The sequence below is a fragment of the Pempheris klunzingeri genome, chromosome 21 (genome assembly GCF_042242105.1).
Source record: "Pempheris klunzingeri isolate RE-2024b chromosome 21, fPemKlu1.hap1, whole genome shotgun sequence".
Taxonomy (NCBI): domain Eukaryota; kingdom Metazoa; phylum Chordata; class Actinopteri; order Acropomatiformes; family Pempheridae; genus Pempheris; species Pempheris klunzingeri.
This window is the reverse complement of record NC_092032.1, coordinates 4715342-4740905: the sequence shown is the minus strand read 5'-3', so window position 1 is coordinate 4740905 and position 25564 is coordinate 4715342. Positions and strand designations below refer to the sequence as shown.

Below are 25564 nucleotides of genomic sequence, written 5' to 3'. Positions count from 1 at the left end.
CATATGGAGAAAGTCCAAAGAAGTCTTCATTCCCTTTGGACATTCTTAAGGCGTTCACACTTAAAGACTGGACCGCCGACACACATGCACAAACAGGGCTCGACCTAATCTGAGTGTGATGAGTGGAGTGAACTTACGTGGGATGGTGACACTGAAGTGCTGGGGGTCTGAGATCAACAGTTTCCTCTTGAGCTCATTCATGCCAACTCCTGTGGGTCCTGCACAAACACAAACACAACGTGATCACGACAGAGGTCACAGAATACATCACCACCTCCCTCCAATCAGGACAGGCTGCCATGCTAAATGCTTTCCCTTCAAAACTTAATTTAGGTCGCCATGGTTAATGCTATTAGTAACACGTGTGCTTTTGTTTTTTTTCATTTATAATTTTTTTTTAATTTTCAAAAAGGTATTATCATACTGCACACACCACACACACAACCTATAATAGCATACCACAAAACAGTAACAAAGGTTATGTAATGCGAGATACACAACAACAATGAAGCAGAATAATTATTTAAAAAATGATATAATAAAATAAATGATAAAACAGCAGTCACAAGGTAAAACAAGTCAAGTCATGGTTGATCAGAGTCCAGTCCAGTCCACAAGAGTGGTATTTTCTTGATCAGCTCAAACACCTTGAACCAATCAGATTGCTCATCCTCATATCGTTAAACAAGGTCTGTGGTGACCACGACAACTGTCCTACAAGTGTGCACATTTCCAATGTAGTACAATAAGCTGTTTGGCTGTCACACAACCAGTGATTAACGGTCGTTGGTCGAGCCTTGAGGTGTGAAGTAGAAGAAGCACAGCTGAGGATCCCCGGTGACTGACAGTTCTAACATTCTATCTGTCCTCACTGGGGTGGACTATATCCTGTGTACCATTTTACAGTGAATCAGCTGGATTTTCACTGAGACTTTGGGAAGGTTTTTCCAAGTCGAACCCCAAACATCTGCATCTATGGTCATCCCTAGGCCTCTTTCCCAAATGCCTTGAAGGGCACCCCACCCACCGGCCCGAGAGCAGCTCAATAATTTGTAAATCTTTGAAGCAACACTTTCTTCTATCCTTCACTTCAGTTAGACTTTTAAATGTCATCTCCCTAATTTCTATCTTTTCTTCTATTATTTGTTTAATTCAAATACTTCTTTAGGGCTTTCCTCACCTGCTGCCAGTCTCTGTGATGTGAATGATCTCATCTTAACTTGAATGTCTTTCTACTGTTCTGTTACAGTGACATGGTTTACTGCCTACAGACAGGACAGGGAAACCTTGTTTTTATTTAATATCACATCAATTTACCACAGTGTGAATTTAATTTCTTATTTTTTTCAAACACGATTAACCCAATAAAATCATTTGGACGAAGACAACTGATTTAATATGACAAAGCTGTAGCAATTCTACAGTTAGTTTTTAACCAGTTGCTCTCATATTGTAGTTTGGTAGAACATGAAACCTGATAAAAATGTGGGTGCATAGTAGAGGTAAGGAAGCCTTCTCATGAGTTTGGGAGAGGGAGGTGAAAAAGACTGATGGAGTACTGTTTATTGATTTATCTGTAGCTTTAAATGCTCGGCATCAATCCAGCATTAGCCAATTCGCCCACATATGGAGATGGCAAAGTTCAATTTTGATATTAACAAACTCTTACTTTAATGCAAAAATGCAGCTGTACCAGCATGTGCAGAGATAAATAGTTTTTTTTTTTAATCTAAGAACCTTGTTGCCACTGGTTTTCGTTTGGTGGAAGTAAATGGTAAATGGTCTGTATTTGTACGGCACCTTTCTAGTTATTTCAACTACTCAAAGCACTTTTACATTACATCATACAGGAGGAATCTAAGTTGGAGGAGACTATTCTTTCACATTCAGTGCCTTGCCCATGGACACTTCGGCACACTGACTCATAGGAGCTGGGGATCGAACCACCGACCTTCTGATTGAGGGACGACCCGCTCTACCTCTGAGCCACAGCCGCCAACTATCCAAATTTTTCTTGTTTTAAGTTTCCCTTTCGTCTCTTTTTCTACTCCTGTCTTTCGAAGCCATTTCGCAGTATTTTGGTGGCTGTTACCAGGGTGCTACATCATCCTAATTTGAACCGACTGGCATCAGTGTCTTCAAGGAACTGGACAAGAAATTAGGTTTGGAAGTACAAGTGCACGCCTCTGTGTTTCAGTGTTTTACCACAGCTCTGAAGTGTGTGGACAGTTAGAGACAGCACTTGATCTGGGCTTGAGATTTCACATGCCTGACGTTCTGGGCAGGCACTACAATCGCATCGAACTCTATTGGAAATTTGTTTCTCCAGGCAAATGTGTTTAGCAGGCCGCTCCTCTAAAACAAACGGACAATGAGTTCACTTGGTGATGTGGATTAGGTGAAAAGAGAGGAAGAACGGAGAGAAGAAAAATGGCGAAAAAGACCAGCAGCGTATTTTTTAAGTGTGCTGTTTCCTCTAGTGATAGCTGTTCCTCAACAACCTTGTGTGAAACAGTAAGGTTTTTGGAAAGATCCACAACCTGATAAATACGTGTGGACAACATGTCTTCTTTTAAACACAATCCCTGAACGCTGGCAGCCTTCTCACGCCGACAAATTCATGCCATGCGTCGCTGTTACTTCTACACCCAGTAATACATGGTTTGGGCCCCATTGTGCGACTGCTCTAAGTGATAAAAGCTGTTTCCTCAGCGCACTAACACACTCTACAGTAAATTCAAGAAGAGAAATGGGGAAAAAAAAAAAAAGGAAAAACACAGAAAAAATACCCCGACCCCTTTTTGGATCGACAGTGCGAAGCATTCTGTGGTTACTGTCTCACATAAACAAGCACATGGCCAAGCAAAGACAGCAATCAATCTTAGCCGGGAGAAGGAGTTTTTCAGTCAGGGAAAAAAGTCAGAGAACTTGGGGTTGAGTACGTGGTTGATTTATTAAGACGAGGAAATAGAGTTCATTTTGAATTTGTTTCTGGAGCTGTGGACCAATGTTGTTGTAGGTGCTGAAGGTGGCAGAGCGTGTTAAAGAGGCTCTTTTACGAGCCCTATCACAGTAGTGCAGACAGTCCTCCAGGGAGGCCGCAGAACCTCCGCACAAGCCTGTTTACTTGAGCCTGAGCTTGGATATCAGGGCCCAGGCACAGGGGACCAACAGAGCAATTTGAACTACCCTTGGTACTGACAGCCTCACTTCGGCACACTCCTAAAACCATTTCCACCTTGTGCATTGCTCCCTTGCTTGCCACTTGTGATATCGATAATGCACGGCAGCAGGTCTCCATCAGAGCACCTCAGATGGTGATTAACGCTTATTTCAGCCGTACCACCACCTACCAGTGGGGCCCAGCAGGACCACCATCAGGTCTTTTACAAGCACAAGCACGCCACCTCTTTGTGCATTGTTTGTTTTACACAACCCCCCCCCCCCAATACAACAGCAACATTATAAATCTGAACATCACAATAAAAAAAAAAACCATATAATTCTAAATTTTCTGGACCGAGCTGCAGTATTTACATCGTGTTTATGAGTTTTTTTGTCTCCCTTCATTTGTCTCTCTCGTTGGCCCTCTTGTGGTACTTCTGGCCTTGCAGATTGTCATGCCAGTAAAAGTGTCAGACTTCATTACCACACTCATTAGAGAAGTTGCCTTTAATATCACAGGCGTAATAACTTCCAGGCCAAGCGTGGAGCACATCGCATGCAGTTTGTGCTGAGAGGCTGAGGCCAAGCCTGACGAGGCCCAGCTCTGTGTCTCAGAGCCCTGACCCAGCCGAAAAAAACTCCCCAGCCTTCCTCGCATCCGGGGCAGGGTGTATCACGGCATTACACGTGGGTCTTTGCTGCAACCGTATTTAAAGGATAAAGGATTTACAGGATGATCCACCTATCACCTAACATCACATCACAGCCTTCAAAGTTTAAATTTGATTCATTTGGATACCACATAATCATTCACCTAGGCATTGTAGGCAATACATCTTACTGTAAATTCAGTGTGTCAAGTTACAAGGCCATATGGAGATCAGCACAAAACCATCACTTTGATGTGAAAATAATATTGTGCATCGTGCTGAGCCGGTCAGAAAACATGTAAGGCCGATGTCAAGAGTTGTGTCACGTCTGAAAGTCCTGCGACAATGCAGACTTTCATTCCCCATCTGCCAAGAAGCACATCATTCCCCAACTATGATGTTTTGTGATCTATTATGTCTATTGTAGTATCTTCCAACTGTCCTGGATGCTACAAGAGTTTACGGTAAAGCTGGTGGGTCTGTTTTAGAGAGGTCCCGTTTGAAGTTTCACAACTATACAAGTTGCTTTAACGGATCAAATGAAGATCAGATACATTTAGCTGAAAGTGATTTTTCTCAAGGAACGAAACATCTCACCTCTGGACGACAAAAAAAAAAAAAGAGCAGTAACTGAAAAGAGACAGAAATATTTCTAATAAGAAAAATCAAGGAGCTCCAGGGAGAGGAAGAAGGAGAGAGGGAGGCAGAGAAACATAAAGCAGATCTTTCCAATAGCCCTCTGCTTCGTTACGTATGAAATTGTCCATAAGTTGTCCTCCAAATTATGGAAGTTAATTGAAAATATTTACTTTAACATGACAGGGGAAAGGTACAGCATCCTCTGTGTAAGGCTGTGAAATGCTGGCAGGAAAAACGGGCTTGCTAATTTGCAACACGCCTGATGAAGTCCATGCACTGTGTGGCATATTTAAGTGAAGCGAGGCCTGGTCAATCAGGAAAGGAGCACACCTCTGCACTGAGCGTGTGTGAGAAGGGAAAAAAAACAAAAAAAAAAAAACGTTGTGACCTTGTTGCCAGTGGTGTAAATTTCTAAATTAACCTCACAAATGTTCAAGCATTCCTGTTGGCTTATGTGAAGATAAAAACCTGGGACAGAGATTTGAATATTCATTCCCTTAGTATATCTCTTGATTAATGGATATAAATTTGAAAGAATCACACTGGAAAGAGAATGTTTTGTTCCATCTATGTCTGGGACATTCTTGTCATTTTTTTTGTTACAAGTAACAAACCTTAAAAGGAAAAATGTGGAAAAGCCTAGAACTCACTGATGGTACAGTTGGTCCTGAGAAAGATTTAAGTCTTTACTGTTGCACCTGGCTTTAGCGTATTGTTCCACCATTTACTGGCAATGCTCATCGTCTAACTACAAATACAAAATGAGAAACCACTAAATTCATTTCAAGACCTTGGCGCATTATAAAGCTCTTTGGAGGGCTTTGTAACACCCACTCCTGGAGGCAAGTGTTAACAATTCCATCGACTTTAAAAAAAAAAACTGAAAGGACATTGAGAGTGAGGTGCCGTAAATGAAAGTACTAAATATGACTGATTAATACGAGGTCTGCTCTGTCGATTCCACTTAGTGCCAAAAGCATAAATTAAGGAGTGACTGTGGGTGAGTCCCCGCATTGGAAAGCTCAATCCTGGGTTAGGGGTCGTGGAGGGGCAAGGCTGGGCTTCTGGAGCTGCAGAACTCTGAGTCACAGAAATGCGTCACCATAGCGGGAGGTGAGGACTTTTATTAAAATCTATGGTGCCAAGTTTGACAGAGCCGTAACCTCCTAAAAAAAAAAAAAAAACTTCTACACAAAGTGTAAGGTAGACGGTGACATTAGAGCTCGACAATAGTGGCTTTTTTTTTTTTTTTTTTTGAATGTGTCTGGACTCCAGCTGCCTACTCACCTGCTAGGACCACCAGTCTGTGTTTAGCTCCACTCTGCCTGCGGTACATGGTGACCTCCTCGTACGTGGGCACGTCGGCCATGTCGTATATTTCACTCTTCTTACACTCATACATGGACTTGTTGGTCTTCTTGTCCCTCCTGCTGAGACGGAAGCTCCTCCTGAACCCAGCTTGAGGTGAGGACAAAATTGACAGAAGAAAGGCAGAGGAGACAGAAAGAAACACGTTCACCTTAAATATACGAAAAAGTTTTGTGTGTTCAGCAAAAATGTATGCACATGTAAGCCTGCAGCTGTGCAATCCGATTTATGATCGGTTCAGTGTCTTGGCAAACACCTTCGCGGCTCAGTGTCCAAAACCTCATATTGTATTGTGCAGCTCAGTTCATGACAGCTATCTTTGTTGTAGGTGAAAGAACAACGATACAACACTGGGCCAAACGGTTTCCCTGGATATCACACTGAAAACAGTTAATTCAGATTCTCCCCTTGTGACATGCAGAGGATTTAAATTTTCTTCTTTTGTGCGCACAGATATCTCCCTTGGAGGCTGGTTTCAGCTATAAGCTATACAAAACAATATTGGATGTTTGCTAATTAACTATATTCTCTCTTTCTCTTCAAAAGTAGGAACGACTCATCCCTGTTTTTTATATCCGTTTTGAATCTTGTGGTCTCTCGAGCCGGATTCCTGCTGATTAATGGAAGAAACAAGATGATCTCTTTATGTAATTGACCGCTATCGTCTGAGGATTTCAAAGAGTGCGATTTGCATTTCGTTCACATTGCAATTTCAGATATTAATCAGTTATGTGTGTACCTCTTAGTGTTCTCTGACAGGCTGCAAAGGAAAGGTTCCCCCATGTGTGCAGGTCACTTTATAATAGCAGTCATCTGATTGGTTTATGATGCACATCATGTCCTCTGACTTCTGTCACAAAGGCTTTTTTTTTTTTACTGATCCAAGAGTGTGCATGCCTAATTTCTATGACATTATCAAAAGCTGACATTTACCCCCACTTTGACCCAGGATGTCTCATTTCCTATTTCTGCGTATGGGTTGTTTTCAGCGTTCTCTATCCTTAATACAGTTTTTAATCAGTAATTAATGAATTAATGAATATGATGCAAGGTGCCTGAGTAAGAATAAGGCCGCACTGAGAGAAGAATCACATGCTGAAATAGCTCCTGTTACCCACCACCCTAATACTTGCCACAACTTTTCAAAACACTATGGGACTGTGCAGACTAGAGTCTATATTCCACTCAGCTTATTCTTTTCCTAAAAGCCCCTTTTAATATGGATATGGAGCTAAGGGATGGAGCTATGGACCTATGCTGAGTTACAAATGAAAAACACAGTAAGTCACTGGAGCAGAATAATAATGTTTTTGCATGAGCTTGTGTATACGTATGAGTGTACAAACACACCCCGGCACTGAATATAGTGTTACATTGAACATTAAAGGCAGACTCTGTTCCACTGTGGGCAAGCTGCGGTTTGCGTTGTCTGTGCCATTTCTCGGTGGTTAATCTACTCATTCAGCACCCTCAGCCCCCCCCCGCCCCCACCCCAGGAGTTTTACCCCGTGCCACACAGTGGAAAACATGCACCGCTCATCTGCATTTCTCCTGTAAAGACATCAGACTGTAACCAATATCCACGAGGGTAGACATCATTACAATAAACATTAAAAGTATGATGTTAATGATATCGTATTGAGAGTTTAGACCTCAAAACCCACTCTGGTCAGTTATTTATCACAAGGTAAACATACTACTGGCAAATTAGGCTTTAAGTAATACCATGAAAGTCATTAATTCTATCTGTCTTGAAGTATTACAAGCTGCCATCGCATTGGCTCAGGCTAAGGGCAATCTATTACTTTCCACAAGGTAGGCAGGTGCAAAGGGTCTCATTACAAAGCTATGCAGTTATTACGCACTAACTGGCCACTTTATTAAGCAGCAAGGTAACCTAATGAAGTGGCCATGTGGTCCTCTGCTGCTGTAGCCCATCTGCTTCAAGCTTTGATGTGTCGTGTGCATTGAGAGATGCTCTTCCTCGTCTCTCTGCTCTGAATTGAACAGAGAGGATGGAAATGAATTTGATCCAGAACAAAGGAATGAATCAAATCCCGTTCAAGCAAAGACAGGCTACCTGTTTGTCATGAAATGCCTGGGGTATGTTCAAAGACCAACACAGAAGGCCAGGAGGCTTGCTAGTCGAAAAGAACCGTGTGATATATTAGCCTCCGAGGTCCAATACCTGTCTCAGTGGTTTGACAGGTCAAATCAAATTTGCCGAAAATAGTTCTGTTTTTAATTTCCCTGGAATGACGGCTGAGGAGCAACAGTGTCCTGGTGTGTTTTCTGCTAAAGCGTGTTGTGTGTCTTGGGGTATATGGAGTTTAAGTTTCCCTGCTGAAGTCCCACATACGCACACGCATATCCTAATAGTGTACACCAGGCTGTCACTGGATTATTGCCAAAACGAGAACTGAATACTTGCATGTACGGACTCTGACTCACTCACTCACACACACACGCGCTTGGAAGTCGCCAGCAGTCCTGCAAGCCCATTTTCCAGTGTGATAATATCTAACAGCCACGTAGGAAATTCATCAAGCACATAAAAAACGCACGGAGGCCTCTGCAAACTGCGAATACAAACTGCCAACTCGGACATTAACATCCTGTGAATTGCTACAAACCCGCACCTGTAAAAGAAACGGCCACAAATGTAAAAGGAAAAGAAAAGTACGGCGCAGTAAGACAAGTATTCATAAAAAAAATAACAGACGACTCAAAAATACTCAAGTCATGCCTTTGCCAATGGGCGTCTGAAAGAGGAGAAGCCTGAGAACAATACAAGCATCGGGTCTTCCAGACATCACGCGTAGGCGATCAGCGAGATGACAACATAGAGAAGAATAAAAAATGACTGCCGTTTTCCCTCCAATCAAACTTAATTTTCTGCAGAGAGTGGTTAAGCTAAGAGAGAAAGGCTCATAGTGAAACCACCTGTTGCAAGGCCCCGGTGCAGTGATGCAGGGCAGCTGTCTGGGGCCTGTGACCTAACTACAGGAGATGGAGCTGACAGCTCCAGTGCCATCCTGGCTCTCTTGGTGGAGGCCCTCCGTCCTCTGGACTAAAAGAGACAACATCTATGGAATTAACCAGTCATGGCAGCTGGGGATTAATTGACTATTACGCTCTTGGCTAGATGCTACATGCTGTGATTTAATGCTGTAACACTTAGTATGGTTCGTGGGCACGAAATGTGGGAAGCATTACTGGCTCTTCTTGCCTCATTATGCTTGTCTATTACTGGCTCGGTTGGAAGGGATGATGAGGGCTCATAGTAGGCAGCTGAGGAGAGAGAGAGATAGAGAGATAGAGATAGAGATAGAGATAGATAGAATAACCTGCAGCTTGCTCCTTGTGCATCTCTCCACCACCATCTCCAGTGACTCCAGGCTTCTACCCACCACTGAACCAGCCTTTTCAACCAGCTTGTCCAGCCGCCTGGTGTTCTGAGCTGCCATGCCCTCCCCAGCAGACTGCCGCAGAAAACAATACACCGTCAGGGTGCACACCCAGGTATTTGCAGGACTGCGCTACCTCGTTGTTCAGGTACTGGAATGAGACATGATGTTTTCCACAGACCCGCAGCCCTCCCTGTCTAGATCCTCTGGAGGGGCTCCACCATTCGGGCTTGACGGACCTTAAGCAGTCTCGGACACACACAGCATCTGGTTCAGCTGCTTTTGCTGGGTGCAACCTCTTGAGCTCCGCCCCCTCACCTCGTCTGTCGTGAGGGTGCAGGGAGGGCCCAGATGAGGGAGGAGACGCAGCCACAGTTTTGGGGGCGCAATGAAGCGGAGGAGATGGCGGGGGGGGGTGAGGCTGTGCCAGCATGGGCAGGGCAGGGCAGGGCAGACATTGGCCCCAGTGTCAAACCTATTGTAGAACTGTTTTAACTTCATTTGGGGAAACAGTGTACATTCATTCCTTGTATAACCACGTCCCTAAAGAAGTTAATATAGTCTGTAGTGCAGTCAACCATTATATCAATGTCAGAGTCCCAAGTTCATGTTATTTTCCTGTGACCCCAGCAGTACATCCCAATCTGTGCACTCAAAGCAGGCCCTAAGAGATTCACTGGCCTCTGGTGTCCACTTCCTGAATGTGCGGGTGGCTGCAGGCTGCCTCACTACACAGGTTTTGTAGGAAGACTTCAAACGGACCAGGTTGTGATCTGATCTGCCAAGTGGTGGAGGTTGCTGAAGCAGTGTGTGCCTCCTTGGCATTTGCATAAAGCAGATCAAGTGTCCTGCTTTCCCTTGTGGGACAGTCAACATACTGTGTCAAGGCAGTCAAAGGGGAGATGAGGCCGACATGATTAAATGGACGATTTCCACGCTGGCAGCCGTTATTACCCGAAGCTCTGCTGCTCATAGTGACAAAATTACAAAAACATGGGGTTGACAGAAAAGCTGCTCTGAGATTTATCACCAGTTTGCTTTGACTGCATAACACGAGAATGTATGCTAGACTGTCGAGGCATGACATGCCCAGATTTCTGGAGATCTGACTTTATTGTAAAGACAGAAGTTAAGCCATGTAACTGTGGGTCAACGTACTGCCAAATACCTCCAGAAGATTCAAGGTCTCGAGGAGAGGAGAACACTGGAGAGGCAGAATGAGTGGCAATATGGAAGTGGATATCTCTAGACAGACAGACAGACAGACAGACAGACAGACAGACAGACGTGTGTCTTTCTAAAGTCAACACGCATCTGTGGAAACGATTCTGGTACAGTAGTAAAGTGTGCTCCATGGCTGAGTATTTGATTGTATCAAACATCTAACTATTTATGGACAAGACCACAACAGCCCCTAAGACAGCCTCTGGGCTTTAGGGATATTAAGAAAGCAAGTTTCAGTCAGATTGCAGCCAGGGCGCTGTATTTCACTCCTCTCCTAATAAATGTAATGAAAGCAAAGGTGACAATCACGGGTGTGACGTTTGAAATATGGACGTAACAGTCCTCCGTGGTGAACTCATTAGAGCTGTTATCTGGGGTGAACACATTCCGGGAGTAGTTTCCACAGTCTCCGCACTAAGCATTTGGAAAGTGTCACCCAACCCAAGTGTTACAGGCTTATATAGTGGAATATGGCTCTAGACCATTGGCTGTAAGGGGTCCATTTGTGTTTAGTGCTATTTGTTTTTCCCCTCAGTCTTATCCCACAGCTCTTTGGGCTCAGGAATGTCTCGTCTCAAAATGATGCCTAATGCCTTGTGTGTTGGCTAAAGAAAGAGAAAAAAAAACCTCACACACACACACACACACACACACAAGTAATTCTGCTTTCACTGGACTTGAAGCCTCTATCAACATGCCAAAAGGGGCCTCTGAGTGCCAAAAGCGCTAAGGCTAAATGTCTGTTTTCCTGTTTGTCTCAACAGTCTGATGTTCAGGGAAGATGCTATGCAACAAAGCCACAGTCAAGGAAATTCCACATCTCTTTTCTGACTCATTAAACAAATGGAATGGTTGGCTACTACTGCTGACGAAAGCACACCTGTCAAGTCAGCGCACATACCTGCTCTGACTGTATCCAAATGTTAGATATCCATTGAAATTTCAATCTTGTGAAGGAAAAACCTTTCCTCTTTGGATTATGGGGGGGGGGCACTCACTATTCCCAGTGTATTAGCTGCTACGTGTCCAAAACTACTGAACCTGCAGCCTGATGAAGTCCTATCATTTTTTTCACAACTTAGCCGTAATTGGATTGCAAGGGGCTGACGGATATCGCTGCTCCCCGTCATTCAGCTTTAACTGAGCATTAACATTCAGCTTTAGGATTTGGGGGTTATGTCACTGGTGTGACGTGTTGTGGCGAATATACAGTACATCCATATCACAGTGCAAGTGTATCGTTGTGCACTGATGGATGACTGGAAAAACTAATCTTTTCGTGCATCCTCTACACATACAGTGTGCCCTGGCTTACCAAACTGCTCTTAAATTCTCTGGACAGAAATGAAAGTCTCCAAGCACTGGTTTCTAGAAAGGCCCGATAAGAGGAAATCACTGGACACAGCTTTCCTCCTCGTGCTTGAGCGGTGCTCCAGGATTGTGTTTGGCAAAGGACTTACAGACGTTGCATCACTGAGAGAGGCATGAAGAAAAAAACAACCCAAAAACTAAGGACAACAACTACCTACCCCCTCCCACCGCCTCCTTTATTTCCCCATGCAACCTCAGTAACATTGCAAAAGCATGTGTAAGCTCTGCGATTTCAAATTTGAAGGAACGGGCCAACTCTAAATCATACAACCACATTCAACAGGCTGAAAAGCCATGCAGCAAGTACTCTCAGAGAAGATGTTATTATAACTCACAATTTTTTTTTTCTTCTCCTCCTCCTGAAGTTCTCTTATTTCAGTGAAACCTCATTCTGGGCTGCTGGAGTAGAGAAATGCTGCTAACCCGCTACAGTGCTGGATGTTGTTTGGGTACCGAGGAGGAAAAGGAGAGGCTGAGGTCATTGACCTCATGGAGGAGGCAGGGTGACACCAAGGGCAAGCCTGAAGGGGACATGAGTGGAAAAAAAATGGACTGGTGTTTGGCATAGTTCAGCCTTGGGAAGTGACCCTGATTGAGCTTGGCAGACATGGCTCAGCTCAGTATTTATAAACTTGCTTGTGGACTGGATATCCTGTGAAATCTGTAGTCTAAACGGTGTAGTGTGCAAGGAGAGCGCTGAGGCTGTATCACCTCTTGAACTTCACATCTGAATATAGACACAATGGGACAAAGAGAGAGAGAGACAGAGAAAGATATAAAGAGACAGAAACAAAAGAAAGAGGGGGAGATGGACAGCCAGAGGATTTGTGTATGAGCCAGCTAGTACGGCCTGTGGTCTTCCAGAGGGACGATACCTTATGATTTGTCGGGAAAATGACAGTGGTAATAAAAACATGATGGGGAACATTTTCAGTACAAGACAGAGAATTGGAAGCAGCTCTCTGGAAAGGGCTGCAGAACCAAAGTGGGCCATGGTAATTGTCATTAAGTCTGACCGGGACCACATCAACGAAACGGGCCCTCGGCCGGACCTCCAGAACAAAGCGTGGAAAACAAGCCGTCCTTTTAACCCAAATCCATCCAGAACCATTCTCAAAGATGTCTTCAGACCCACAGCAGAGGCAGAACAGGATAAGTACTACATTCTGCAAATCCATGACATGATCTGCCAGTGCACTTGCGCTTTCAGCAAGAGAGCAGAAATAGAAACCCAAGGCTAGTCTACCACAACAGAACTCCTCTTTGTGTTTTTACATGGGAGTCCACGTTTAATCAGTCGCACTCAAATCACTCCGAGTTTTAAAAGAACACGCCAATCACATTATGAAAAACAGGAAGCTATTTCTCAGTGTAACATGACTACGTACACACTACAAAGCCTGATCTATTAAGGAAGGGCTTATGGGTGAGGGGAACATAAATGGAGAGGAAAACTGTAAATCTAACAGTCTTGGCCACTGTGTTCACTGCACTGATGAAATGGTCACATCAGGAGAGCAGAGGACAACATGATAAAGAAGAAGACAACATCTCTCACCTAGGTGGAATCCGCTACTATAGTCAGCATCCTCTGGTGATGAGAAGAGAAAGAAAGGAGAAGCCAGAAGAGAGGCACAATATAATGTTAAAGAGAAGGTCAGACATGAGGCGGCTATCCCTCTAACCACATACTGGGGTAAAAGGAGGTAAAAGGACAAGTCCATAGAAATACATGAGAAAAACATACAGGTACAGTTAACAAGACAGAAATCTGATTAGTTGTTTTTGTTTGTAGATTTTCATTTTGTCCAGAGTGATAGCCATTGATGTAGTAGTAGATAAGAAAAGAGGTTGTTCATGGCGACCAACATAAGCAAAAATGTTATTCTTTATTCCTCCCTATAGAAATAACAGTGGATAGAATTTAAAAAATTGGTCACCAAAAATGTGGATAAACTACATTCTTTGAATATGAACTTAGATAATAATTGACATAATCTCAATTTAAGTTTACATTTCACTACATCCCCGGCCATTACTTTGGATGTTGTTGTAAATCTATGAATAACTGTGTGTAATGTTAGTGACTTCGGCAGGTGCATGATTATTGATGGTGTACACGTGAAGGAATGATTCTAAAAACAGTGTCCACTCTAATGAAGATAACAAGTTAGATGGTGACTAGGTAAGAAGCAATAACCTACAAACTCTCCAGTTTTTATGTTTTTAAGAGGGGAAATTGACAGGGAGGTCTGTTGCTTCTCTTTAATAGTGATTGGCTTTGACATGGGAAGACAGGGCAAAGGAAAACAAAAATGATGAAAAACAGAGGTGAGCGGTAGAACTTTCATTACACACAAGAAATTATGACAGGGAGCCAATTACGAATGGTTTTACTGTTTGTGTTTTGAAACACTATCACTCGGTGAGATAATCAGTTAAGTCCTGTTCGATGGGCGATGTCAGAAAAGCAATACCTTCAATTTCCTCAGCTGCGAGCGCAACAGAAGCAAGGAAGGGAAATGACTCACGATTAGGGAAAATGTTTGGATTACATGTAAGTTGAGTGAATAGATGACTGGATGACTAGATGAATAAGAAGAGGTAACCTACCAAATTCTACAGCCACATCATCTTAGAAAAGCAAAAAAACAGAAAAAAGAAAAAAAAATGACAAAAGAAAGAATTAAAACTTTAATTTCTTATGTGAAACATTTAAATTGAACTGGAGTTAAGTTGGTTCGGCTCGCTGTATTATTAAGTGCACTAGTACGATGCTGTGACAATTCAATACAAAAATATTGTTTTGAATTGAGTAATTTACAAAATTACATAATAATTAAAATGGTTTGTGAAAGATGCTTGGATCCACTACTATCAAACTAAATCCATGACTCGGTTATGTACTACGGATACACGTTTACTGCAGTTATCACTACTGTGCATAAAACTACTACAGTGACTTACAAAAAAATGTTAAAATATTCTAACTCAAAGTTCACTTACTAGCTTTTTTCAAAGCTTTCAACATCAACTTGTTGTTTTCATTAGCTGGTGAATTACGCCCAGTTGACGGGAGGACAGCTCAGTGTCATCACATGAACAAAGTAGGGAACTTTGGGAGGGATATTGTAAACATGACCTGAAGAAGTTGAAAGCTCAAGCTAGTAAATAGATGTTGAGTTCATATTTTCATTCTATCATACTATAAAAACAAACTTTCACATTCTACTAAATAACATTTCTACTACTTCACTTTTGATAAAACACATTTATATCCATTGTTACCTAGTGAGACACAGCCTGTGGTACATGTCTGTGGTGCATTCACTGTGACTTCACAGAAAGAAAGATGTTTCAATTTAAAAGCCTCCAAAGTGCTAAATAACATTGAGGCAACATTAGTTCAGACCTAAATATTAAAAAGACACAGTAAAGTTGTTCATTTCAACCTAAAGTAGCTTTTGAAATGACTCCAATCTAACAGCTATAGGATGATCGTTACAGAATCGTAGTGAATGCAGGATCTGTGTTGTGTTTGGTTTAAGATGACGTGAACGTTTGCGGGCATTTATAGATGCTTCCTCCCCTTTACGTGTTCCCATTTTGGCCGAACAAGGTTGAATAAAAACATACATAGCGCTGTCTACCACAGTATGGGGCTTGCCTCACAGCACTGCAGTCATTTCCCAGAGCACACCACAGCCCAAGGAGATGTAGCGTCACAGCTGGACGTATGACTACCCAAAACAGCAGTCAGGACTGATCGCTGCAAACGTCGTTTTCTCGCTTAAAACATAGGGACTTGAGAGCAGCCATTGTTCTGAAGTGTGGAGCCAAATGTGTCTGGCTTTATCCAACACATTTTTTCACATGTTTATGTTTCAAGGTAATATTCCTACAGATGCCGTCATCCTCCTGTAGTCATGTGACATTTTTAGTTGAGGGTGAACTTGAAAGAGAAAACAACAAGAACAATGACAATCACAAAGACTTCTAATATGCTTCCAGGTCATGTCCTTATTACACTCTGGAAGGCTTTCATCTGGTGCTTATCTGCCACGGGAAGGGTTTGCCTTGCCTAATGGCCTTGTACAATCACATTCCTTCTGCAGCGGAACATCATGCGATAACACGTGAATGTAAATCAACAGGGCACGGCCTATCTGAGAATGGTTAAATGCTTCTCTTTTGCCTTTTCTGCCAGTCCCTTTAACTAGCTCGCCCATTTTGACGATGATGAGAGTGAGCTGGAGTCGTGATCGCGATGATGATGACGATGATTGCATGTGTATGTGGATGGCCAGACCTGCAGTGATGGTGGCAGCCAAGTCTATCATTTACTGAGCGCAGGGAGACGAGGCTGCCAAAATTGCGGCTGCCGACTTTGTGCACGCAGCCATCCAGTCTACCACCAGCCAGCTAACCAGCCTCACTGGATGCTTCACGGTCAACTTGCTCTCCTGAGATGGGATGCACGCTTAGGCGTATATCACATGTCACCCACATACTAAAGATTCACTACGGAGGACGACAAAGGGGGTGAGGTGAGGGTACTGCAAGAGAGGGTAAGGAAAAGAACGGATGGCAATAGAGAGATCTGAAAGGATGTGGAGTTTAAGCTTAAGGATAGTTCTAGTATATTATAATGTGGGTCTTATTTAAACAGTCTTGGCTGTTGTTTTCATTGGTTATAATCACACTGCACTCATTGTTACTGATAAGATCTAGAAACACAACACTTGCAATTAGGTGGGAAGGGGATAGAAATTACAGCTGGATTATCTAAGCCAATTTATTTTAGTGAGTAAAACCATAAGAGAGTACACTCAACATTTACATCAATTTAATCCTTTGTTGCACAAGAACACTGAGTGGGTACAACTACGGTGGGTCCAAGTTGGACGAGGAGGTTCGGGTAATGATTTTACCATTCATCCTTGTTTTCCCTTCCAAATAAATCTGGCAGTGACATCAACTAGTTGGATTTTGCAGTGAGTGATCTAACCGATCCCTTTTACCGTCCTTGTCATTGACAACGCGAATGTAAATGAGTCATATTACACATTAAAGTCCCATAAGATTGTTGGTGTGTTTACTCTTTAGATCGTTCTTGGCTTTTGGATCACTTCTGCACAGTTTAGCAGAGTTTCAGTGCCGCGTGGGTGCACGAAAAATCTTTCAGTTATGTCCTTACAACAGAGGCAGAGACAAAGGAATGACCCCTAGTCAGCACCATCTAAATGGCCCTGAGTTATGAGCTGATGTAACCCTCGCAGCGAGCCAGCAAACAGATGGCCTTCTCCTTGAACAAACTGGACGCTGTCACTTTCTCTCTTGCTCACTACATCTCTCTCTTTTTTAAACAACCAACATGAGACCGGTGGAATTTTCCAGATGATAGAAAATTAAATCTTTGTCATGCACCTCTTGGCCTTCAAATGTTGAGCTGATTATTCAAAGTCAGAATGAGGAAGTGAATGAAAGACAGAGTTGAACTGGTCTGCATTACCCCCCCCACCTACCTTGCATTAGCTGAATTTTTCACATTACAAAATGCTACAACCAATTATAATAAAGCGTAACTGGGATACTGAAAATGACCCGAAGTGCAGGGAGTTTTCATGTGACGGGAAAAATAACTCGCTCTAAAACATTCTGAGGGTGGTCTCCACTGTGTTATCTTGCCCTAACCTTTGAAAATAAAATGGAACTTGAAACGGAATAAAATAGCGCACCCAGCACTTTTAAATTTACTCCCCTCTTTGAGTGACTGACCGGATAAACTGAACACAGGGCCAGGTTCAGGGCCACTTAAGAGCAATCGTGAGCGTCATTTAAAAATGCTTCAGAGAGAGAGGGGGAGGAAGGGTAAGAGGGACAGTGCTGTAATATATCGTCACCTTCTTAAAATAATTGCCTAAGTCGTTTTTTTACAAAAATGATTTTTTTGCCTAAATCATCTCCTCATGATGCTGGCCACCTCTGGTAAAATTGCCTACATCCTCAGTTAAACAGATCATGCCATTCTACCCCTTTAGTATAATTGCCTATGTCAAGAGTGTGACTTAGGCAGTTTTATTTTGCCTAAGTCACAAGACAATATAACTTAGGCAATTTTACAAGCTTTTCAAGATGGCAGCTGATTCAAGAAGAAGATAATTCTACACAGTTTCTGACGTTATTTCCACGATTCAGGGCTCCTCCCATATTGGTAGGTGAAGATGTTTACTATAATATACACTAGGCTATAAATATTGCATAATATTTCATGTTTTTATTCAGTCTTTTTAGTTAAAATTTCAGTTTAAGAATTTAGCTAAAAAGCACAAAAAGTGGATAGGCTCCAGAATCTATGGCTTTTACAAGTGATAAGCTTTCTGTTAACTTTTTATGTCTTATCAAACAATATTTGAACAAACAGTATTGCTTTTTGTCTAATTTTCTCCACAGTACATCATCTAATTAAGAAATCATAACATGATTTGACTGGAATTATAGTATGCCTGTTCTGCTGTGTCTAGAGACAACTTGCAAACCATTTTGGGAATCCTAGGTGTAGCTTAATACAATTGACTACAAGGCAATTCATGTTTCTCAGAATGATCACACATTTTTGAAGGGTTTAAATATTTTTTTTTCCATTTTGGTAGGAGATGCACTTGACAATCATGACACCAGTCTGTCCTCATCTACTGAGGATGACAATGAGACTATCATTAAAGAGATAATGCAGCATGTTGATAATGATGCAGCATCAGCTCCCATGGATGATGTTAAAGATGCGAATGCATACTCTGAGCTTGCAAGGAAATATGGGGTACTAATAACACAGAAATACCTTGTTGCAGGTCATACACAAATGGAGTGCGACAGCATGCATAGTACTATTGAACGCAAAATAGTTGCAGATATCTTCACCCCAAGAGACTATGTTATTATACTTCTATACTTCAGGCAAGAATCAGGCCATCACCTTATCATGTGAAAGTGCTCAAGCACGATGAGTTCCTGAAACTGAATGGAGCTTACTTCTTTAGCATCAGACCAGGCAAAAAAGCTGGAGACCTGACTTGCGGGCTCTTCAGTTTAGCAGTGAAGGCAAGGTCCATTTCAGACTGTCCTTCTCAAAAGGGAAGAACTGCCACAAAGGGTACAGGTGCCAAATGGGCCAATGGCATGGATAAGATTGTTTCCATGTGCTCTGCCAATCAAGGAGAGAAAGTTCCAGGACCTCCAGTCAATGAAACCCATCATGCCTGTCGAGTGTCATCACTTCTTTGACAATTTGCCACACAAATAGACATCAGTCAAGAATCCAGCAAAGAAGAGCTGGAGGGAGAAGTGAAGAAATGCACATGCCTCCTCAGCATTAGGTTTAGTTAGTTTATTAGTTATGCTTTATTCTTGACAGAGTAGAAGGTTTGAAATTGCCTAAGTCACAAAGGCATGTTCAAAAATTTGCCTAAGTCATTTAATTCTCTCATGTTCCATGTTTGACTGACATTGTTGTTTGTATGTCAATAGGCATCTGTTGTTATAACTATTTTGATTAAAATTGTTAGTAAATATCATATATTCAACAAATGGTTCAGTTTTTTGTGTTTCCTGAAAAATCTGAAAAAATGACTTGGGCGATTATTTTAAGAAGGCGTCGATATGGAGAGATGTAGAAAGACCCCAAGGTGAGCGATAAGTATGTACACGTGTTTGGCAGACTGCAAACCAAACCAAACAATCAGACAGTGGAGAGGTTTGCATGTCAGAGAGAGGAACAGATATGCCTCAAGAAAGCCCAGAGAGCTGTTAGTATGTTCAGAGAGAGCAGATGGGGAAGCTGGAGGAGAGCCAGATATCTATTGAAAGGATCTGGGGGGTAAAAAAGGGAGGCAGCCAGGCCAGGAGGACAAGTAAAGATGAAAAATAATTGATCTAACCCCTGTACCTGATTAATAACTGGCTTTAACAGCGAAACTGATGGCACTTTAAACATCAGTTTCATAACCGAGAAATATATCCATGAAAGCAGCAACATTGAGGAAAGGGATTATTTATATCTCGCAACTGTTAGGCGTAAATGGACACGGTTAAGCAATGCTCGCCGCAGCCCCTCGCCAAGACCAATATTGTTCCAGCCGATGTAGCTCCTGGGCTGGAAAGAGAGCGGGACCCCCTCCTCAATCACTACCTTTGTCCTCTGCTCGGTAACAGCAGGGTCTCTGCAGTATCCTTCAATTAGGTTGGAGTTTATGGCCCTAGGGCCCAGCCAGTCCACTGTATATGGAGCCAGAACCTGGCTTTGTCTCCCTCCATCTCTCCTAACCCAGCCACCACCACCCCACAGGGCCGCATCTGCTACCGAATGTGACCCCTCCACTGCTCCCCTCTCCATCTATTCCTCTTTCAGTCCACCCATTTGTTTTATTTTTTTCTTTTCTGAATCTCTTTTTTTAGTCGGGACTTTCTTTTCCACCCTTCACTTTATAGTCATGTTCATATTCCCCTATGTCATGCCTTACTTTTCAACTGGATCAACATTTTTCTCCAATTGAGTTTTTTATTTTGAACACTGGGAAGTGAATGTGTGTGTGTGTGTGTGTGTGTGTGTGTGTGTGCAAGAACAGAGACTGAACTATTATCATTCCCCAGTTGTTCATCTAGTCCTAACTGGGCCACGTCAAGAGGCTTCCTACTGCTACTGCTGAGCACACAATCCCTACATTATGTACGACATTAGGAAGAAAGTTTTGCTACAGTCAAAAGGAGACTTATGTTCCTTTGCTAAGGGCCACAGCGGACTGTGCTACATTTGACACCTGTACTCTGTGCATAGGAGAGGTTTCTAATTTCATAACTTATGAGAGGAACTGGACCATTAAAATGAAATAGTGAGGGGAACACTACAGCACTGTCTGTCTTTAACTTTTCAGCAGGATATTTTTGGCCATCCTACAGCATGTTTGCCAGTATGCGGTTAAACATAACCAGGAAATGACAACATCCATAATTCACTCAAGGGCTTGAATCTGAGGTAAAAGTTCCTAATGCTATGTTTAGAGGTGGTCAGCGAAGCTCTGTTGGTTATTTCAGAGCTACATATTGAAAGAGTCACGTTACATTGAGGGTTCACCACCATATTAAGGGAAACAAGTACTCAAATGGACATGTCCGTCTCATGTCTCATCTTTCACTCTGGCAACCCTAAGTTATAGTCTATAATGTCTAGAACCTGCACACTTCTGTATGTGTGTGGGGCAGTGAGCCCACAAGTTCTGCGACGTCCACAGCAGATATTGGCAACACCAAATTCCTATTTTGGCAACTATTTGTAAATCAGAATTTATGTGTTTGTCATTCTTAGACTGCATCACACATCAGGGCCTCGCTTATACAGCTTTTCAGTGTGGGCAGGAGGGCACTTGTCTGGAAAAGGCCTATGCAGACCTCTACTACACACTCCTTAGGACAACATTTCCTTCTGGTGACTGGAGGGAGCGGAGGTGGAGAAGATATTCGACCACTGTTGTTAAGTCTAAATCAATGTTGTATGAGGAGCTGCTGGACTGGGTATTTTGCTTCCTAAATGTTGGAAAGGTTAGGATGAGACACACCTACAGCATCTCTACACTCTAAATTTGCTGCAGTGAGACTCCTTGTATTGGCGTATGATCCTCTTTTCTAGTCGTAACCCTAAAACCACTTGTTTCTGCTTCTGTCCTTTTCTTGTGTAACATGGATTATGTCCCTGTCTTTATTATGAAGCAATCAACTACTTTAGCTATAAGGTAATTTAGCTATAACCCCTCCATTTCCTGATCCCCTACATCCAGCATATCCCTGCTCCTGCTATCTGCTCTCCCCAGCTTTGATTCAAGGACTAGCCAGTAACTAACCAAGGGTACTGCAGAGGCGTGCGTTATAAGGTAAATTATTGTGCTCCGGGGAGCAGCGTTGAGTCTCCACCACATCTGTAGGTCTGCTATCAGATCATTAATACGTCATTAGGCCCTCTGAGATACGGAGAGGTGAGCTGGATGGATAGGCTGGCTGGTGTTTTGGTTTTAGGTGTAAAGGCTCAGAGGTTTCCGAGAGGCCAAACCTCCTCCTCGTCATTCCGTTACAGCCTCTGCATGACTTAGACCACATCAACACATTGAAAGGCAGAGGGGGACAGAAGCAAGACAGTCTGGCAAGAGAATGAAAGACAAGTGAAACATGGAGTAGAAAGGAAAACAAGGACAGTAAATCCAGACAGAACACTTCCTCTGATGACAGGCACTAAGCAGTGCAACTGTACGGCAGGCTTTAGCGGTGCTAAGTTAGTGCTAAACAACATCCCTAACTTTCATCGTTTGTTAGTCACCCCCTCTCTGCATTACCTCTCCCACTAAGCTTAACCATCTGTTGCAGTGTGTTGTCATGTTCTGGTTCGTTAGGGCCTATCACATTAGATGACAAATGCTTACAGGATCTTCGGCTGGAGGTCCTCTGTAACTGCAGAGTCGCGACGGGTCGCGGTAGTGCCAATCTCCTGGGAGAGGAGAGAGGAGGATGAAGAAAGAGGAGAAGAGAGAGAAAGGGCACAGTGCAACCATCAATTTTTCATGATACAAAGAGCCCACTCTTCAAGATCCACCACTTTCATTCTGTCTGCTGAGACTGGTGAGAGAAAAGACAGGAGAAGGTGTGAGGAAACTGCAGAATTAAATCGGAATGTTTATGAAATGTTTTGCTCCCTTCCCTCCCACTTTTTGTGAGCGTGTTTTTTTTTTTTTTTTTCCTCTTTGGGTGCTCTTGGACAGTGCCAAGAAACTGCCCCGGCCTCTTGAGCTCTGTGTTGCACATCAAGTGCGGCCATTGATTTTCCATTCACTTGCCGTCCAAAGTGGATCGGTACCAGCGCTATCATTTTCTGTCATTACTCATTTTGCGCCAGACGTGCGGAAATCCAGACTATTTTGGCAGTGGGAAGGAAGCAAAAAAAAAAAAAAAAAGAAGCAAAAAAAAAAAAAAAAAAAGGAGAGAGAGGGAGAAAAGAGTGGAACTTGAGTGAAGTGTGATTGTGACAGCAGTGAAGACAGTTAGGCCAGCCTTGTTAAGAGGCCAGGGTAGACAGGACAGGCTGATCTAGCTGTTTCGTACCTCTCCTGGAACTGTTTGGACGGGATAAGGCCAGCACGGGGATTGGCGTCCCCCTCGTGTTTGGCCTGCCACCAGGTTGCATCATCTTGGCTCATGATCTGAAGGATGGAGCCCTTCTTGAAGGCCAGTCCAGCCTCCTTACATGGGATGGCTTTGTCCTCCTTGGGGTCGTAGTCAAAGAGTGCCTTCATAAACACCTACAGAGGAGAGGAGAGGGAGGAAAGAGAAACAGAGAGCCGGATTGAGGACGCAACAGGAAAAAGCAACGGTTCACTGTAAATGACCTTTTACTCCGTTGCGTAGAGTGTGAACTCTGAAGGCACGCCACCAACGGTAAACAAAAAAGGTGCTTCACAAACGCTCGGGGTGATTATTCTAGAAAGGTCGTTGCAATCAGAATGAAACCTGCTGCTGCTGGCCAAGTTTTCTCCATGTTGTTCCATCAACACTCACGATGGCCTAAGACCTGTCACCACCTTCCAAGTGTGGTCAGACATAACATCTCCTGAGTCAGAGACTCCAGTTGGAAGTACAATGTTCCACCCACTGACAAATCCTAAACACAAACTAATATCAGGAATCTTTCCACATAAACGAACAAACCAATCCAGAAAAAAGTGTGTGTGTGTGTGTGTGTGTGTGTGTGTGTGTGTGTGGGGAGGGTTGGACCTTGGACCTTATATTGGAAAAATCTCTGACATTTCTTCATGTTTTGGGCGGCAAGCTTGCAACCTAAAGCACCTTGCTGTGTCTTCTGCCCAAATTGATTTCTGTCATGATGAATTATTGCTCCTAAGATACCTCAGTACAAGTGGAAAGAGGGAGAAAAGTGGGGGGGAAGGAAAGAGTGTGAGCATGAAAAAGAGAAAACAAGGGAGAGGGAAGGAGAGATTAAATGTTTCGATGTCGTATTGATTTAAACAGCGCTTTGTGCCATATATTAAAATGATGTTTCAGACGGAGATATTTTGTTTGGGTCATACAGTTATACCCTCCGGCAGAATACACTCATACATCTACACATTAAAATCTCCTGCTTTTCTTCTCTTGGCTCAGTTCTTTTGGCCTGTACGTGCTTAGCCACTTAGCAGCCCTTTGATGCATAGACACTGCCTGATGTAAGCACAAAGACTATTTTCACGAAGGAGTGGCTGAGTGTGAGTGTGTGTGTGTGTGTGTGTGTGTGTGTGTGTGTGTGTGTGTGTGTGTGTGTGTGTGAACACTGGTGAGTGGATCCAGCCTCTGTCTGCTACTGATAGATGACAATGTGAGAAATGGTGCATCAACAGCCTAGTGGGTGACAATGATGTTATGTTGTCACTTAAACCACCCTCAAAATGGATGGTTACAAGCTACTGTCTACTGGTGCAATCCACATGAATGACGGATGAAGAATCCTTGTCCTACATATGGCTGGATGCCAAAGCCAAGTACTTTTTTGGTACCAACAGAAATGTGTCTTTAGTGCGGAGTATTGAAGTTCAAAAGCTGGCATGTATTTCCTGAACCAAATGAGTTTTTCTTTACTTGTTCTTTGATAAAGTTCTTCTGTGAGTAACGCCTTATGCCCAAGGTGGAGCGCAACATCACATTCAAACGAGTGCTACTACTACTACTGCTACTTCTAACTATTTACTTTTGACTATTAACTACTTTTCACAGTGTTAAGGCAACTTTACATCCTTTGCACCACTTATTCACAGCCCCAATTCTGTCGCTTTCTATTTTCTCCACTACATCTGCTGAGGCTTTGCTTCGCTAAGCTAGTAGTGCAAACAAGCCTGGCTTTGAAGCACTGTCTAGTCTTGTCAGTGAATTTACACACTAAAACAAGCCAGTAACTACAGTTACTACAGTTCTGTAAACAATGGATGATTGACAGATATATTATCTAGACATTAACATGGTTAAAAAACAGGAGTGTGGATGCAGTGAGGTGTATTCGAATATGTGAAGTGGATGTGGTCTTTAACATTTGGGAAAAAACATTTTGTAAAGAAATAGTTATTTTCTGAAAAGTAAGGTATCACAAATGTGTTATTGGTCAGGCTTTTCTCCATTCGTATCTAAATGTTTCAATAATTTAATTATTTTGCAACTCTTCTCTTTCCTTGTACATACATAGTTTCCTCACTGTGGCTCAAAAACATTGTTCTCCATCCAACAAAAAGACCAGAGCAGTGAAGATCTCACTCTTAGTTGAGGAGAGTCAGCATAATGATTAAGGACCTACCTTTGGCTCCTTGGTTGGCACTTCCTCCTTGATGCCAGGGACAACTTTAAATGTAATGGCTCCTTGTGACTGGGCCTGAAAAATCATAAAGGCAACGTAGCTACAATTTAGGTTCACATGAAGGGGGTGGAAACACCAGTCATCTGACCAGTAGTCCGATCAAAATCCCATGCAAAACACTGATTTTATTTGGGCTTCGACAACGCTGCATGGCAGGGTGTGTGTGTGTGTGTGTGTGGGAGAGGGGGAAGGGGGTTATCATTTCCTCTGGAGGCTTTTTTTTTTGTCAAAGAAAACCTCCAGAGTTGAAGAGACTCTCTTTTCCTCTCCACCCCAGCAGAGTTGAGGTCCGTGACGGAGCTTAT

The 25564-nt window shown here is 42.9% G+C and overlaps 1 protein-coding gene across 3 annotated transcripts in view; it reads right to left on the bottom strand.

Annotated features, from left to right (window-relative positions):
* The window catches only part of mpp7a (MAGUK p55 scaffold protein 7a), a 119856-nt gene that overhangs the window by 12218 nt on the left and 82074 nt on the right, over positions 1-25564 (bottom strand). For all 3 annotated transcript variants that reach the window (XM_070853157.1, XM_070853158.1, XM_070853159.1), the window contains exons 9-13: positions 25200-25274; positions 22967-23163; positions 22291-22355; positions 5742-5912; positions 138-218 (exon numbers count right to left, since the gene is read on the bottom strand). In XM_070853157.1, coding sequence (XP_070709258.1) covers positions 138-218; positions 5742-5912; positions 22291-22355; positions 22967-23163; positions 25200-25274 — 589 coding nt within the window. The remainder of the gene's footprint in view (positions 1-137; positions 219-5741; positions 5913-22290; positions 22356-22966; positions 23164-25199; positions 25275-25564) is intronic.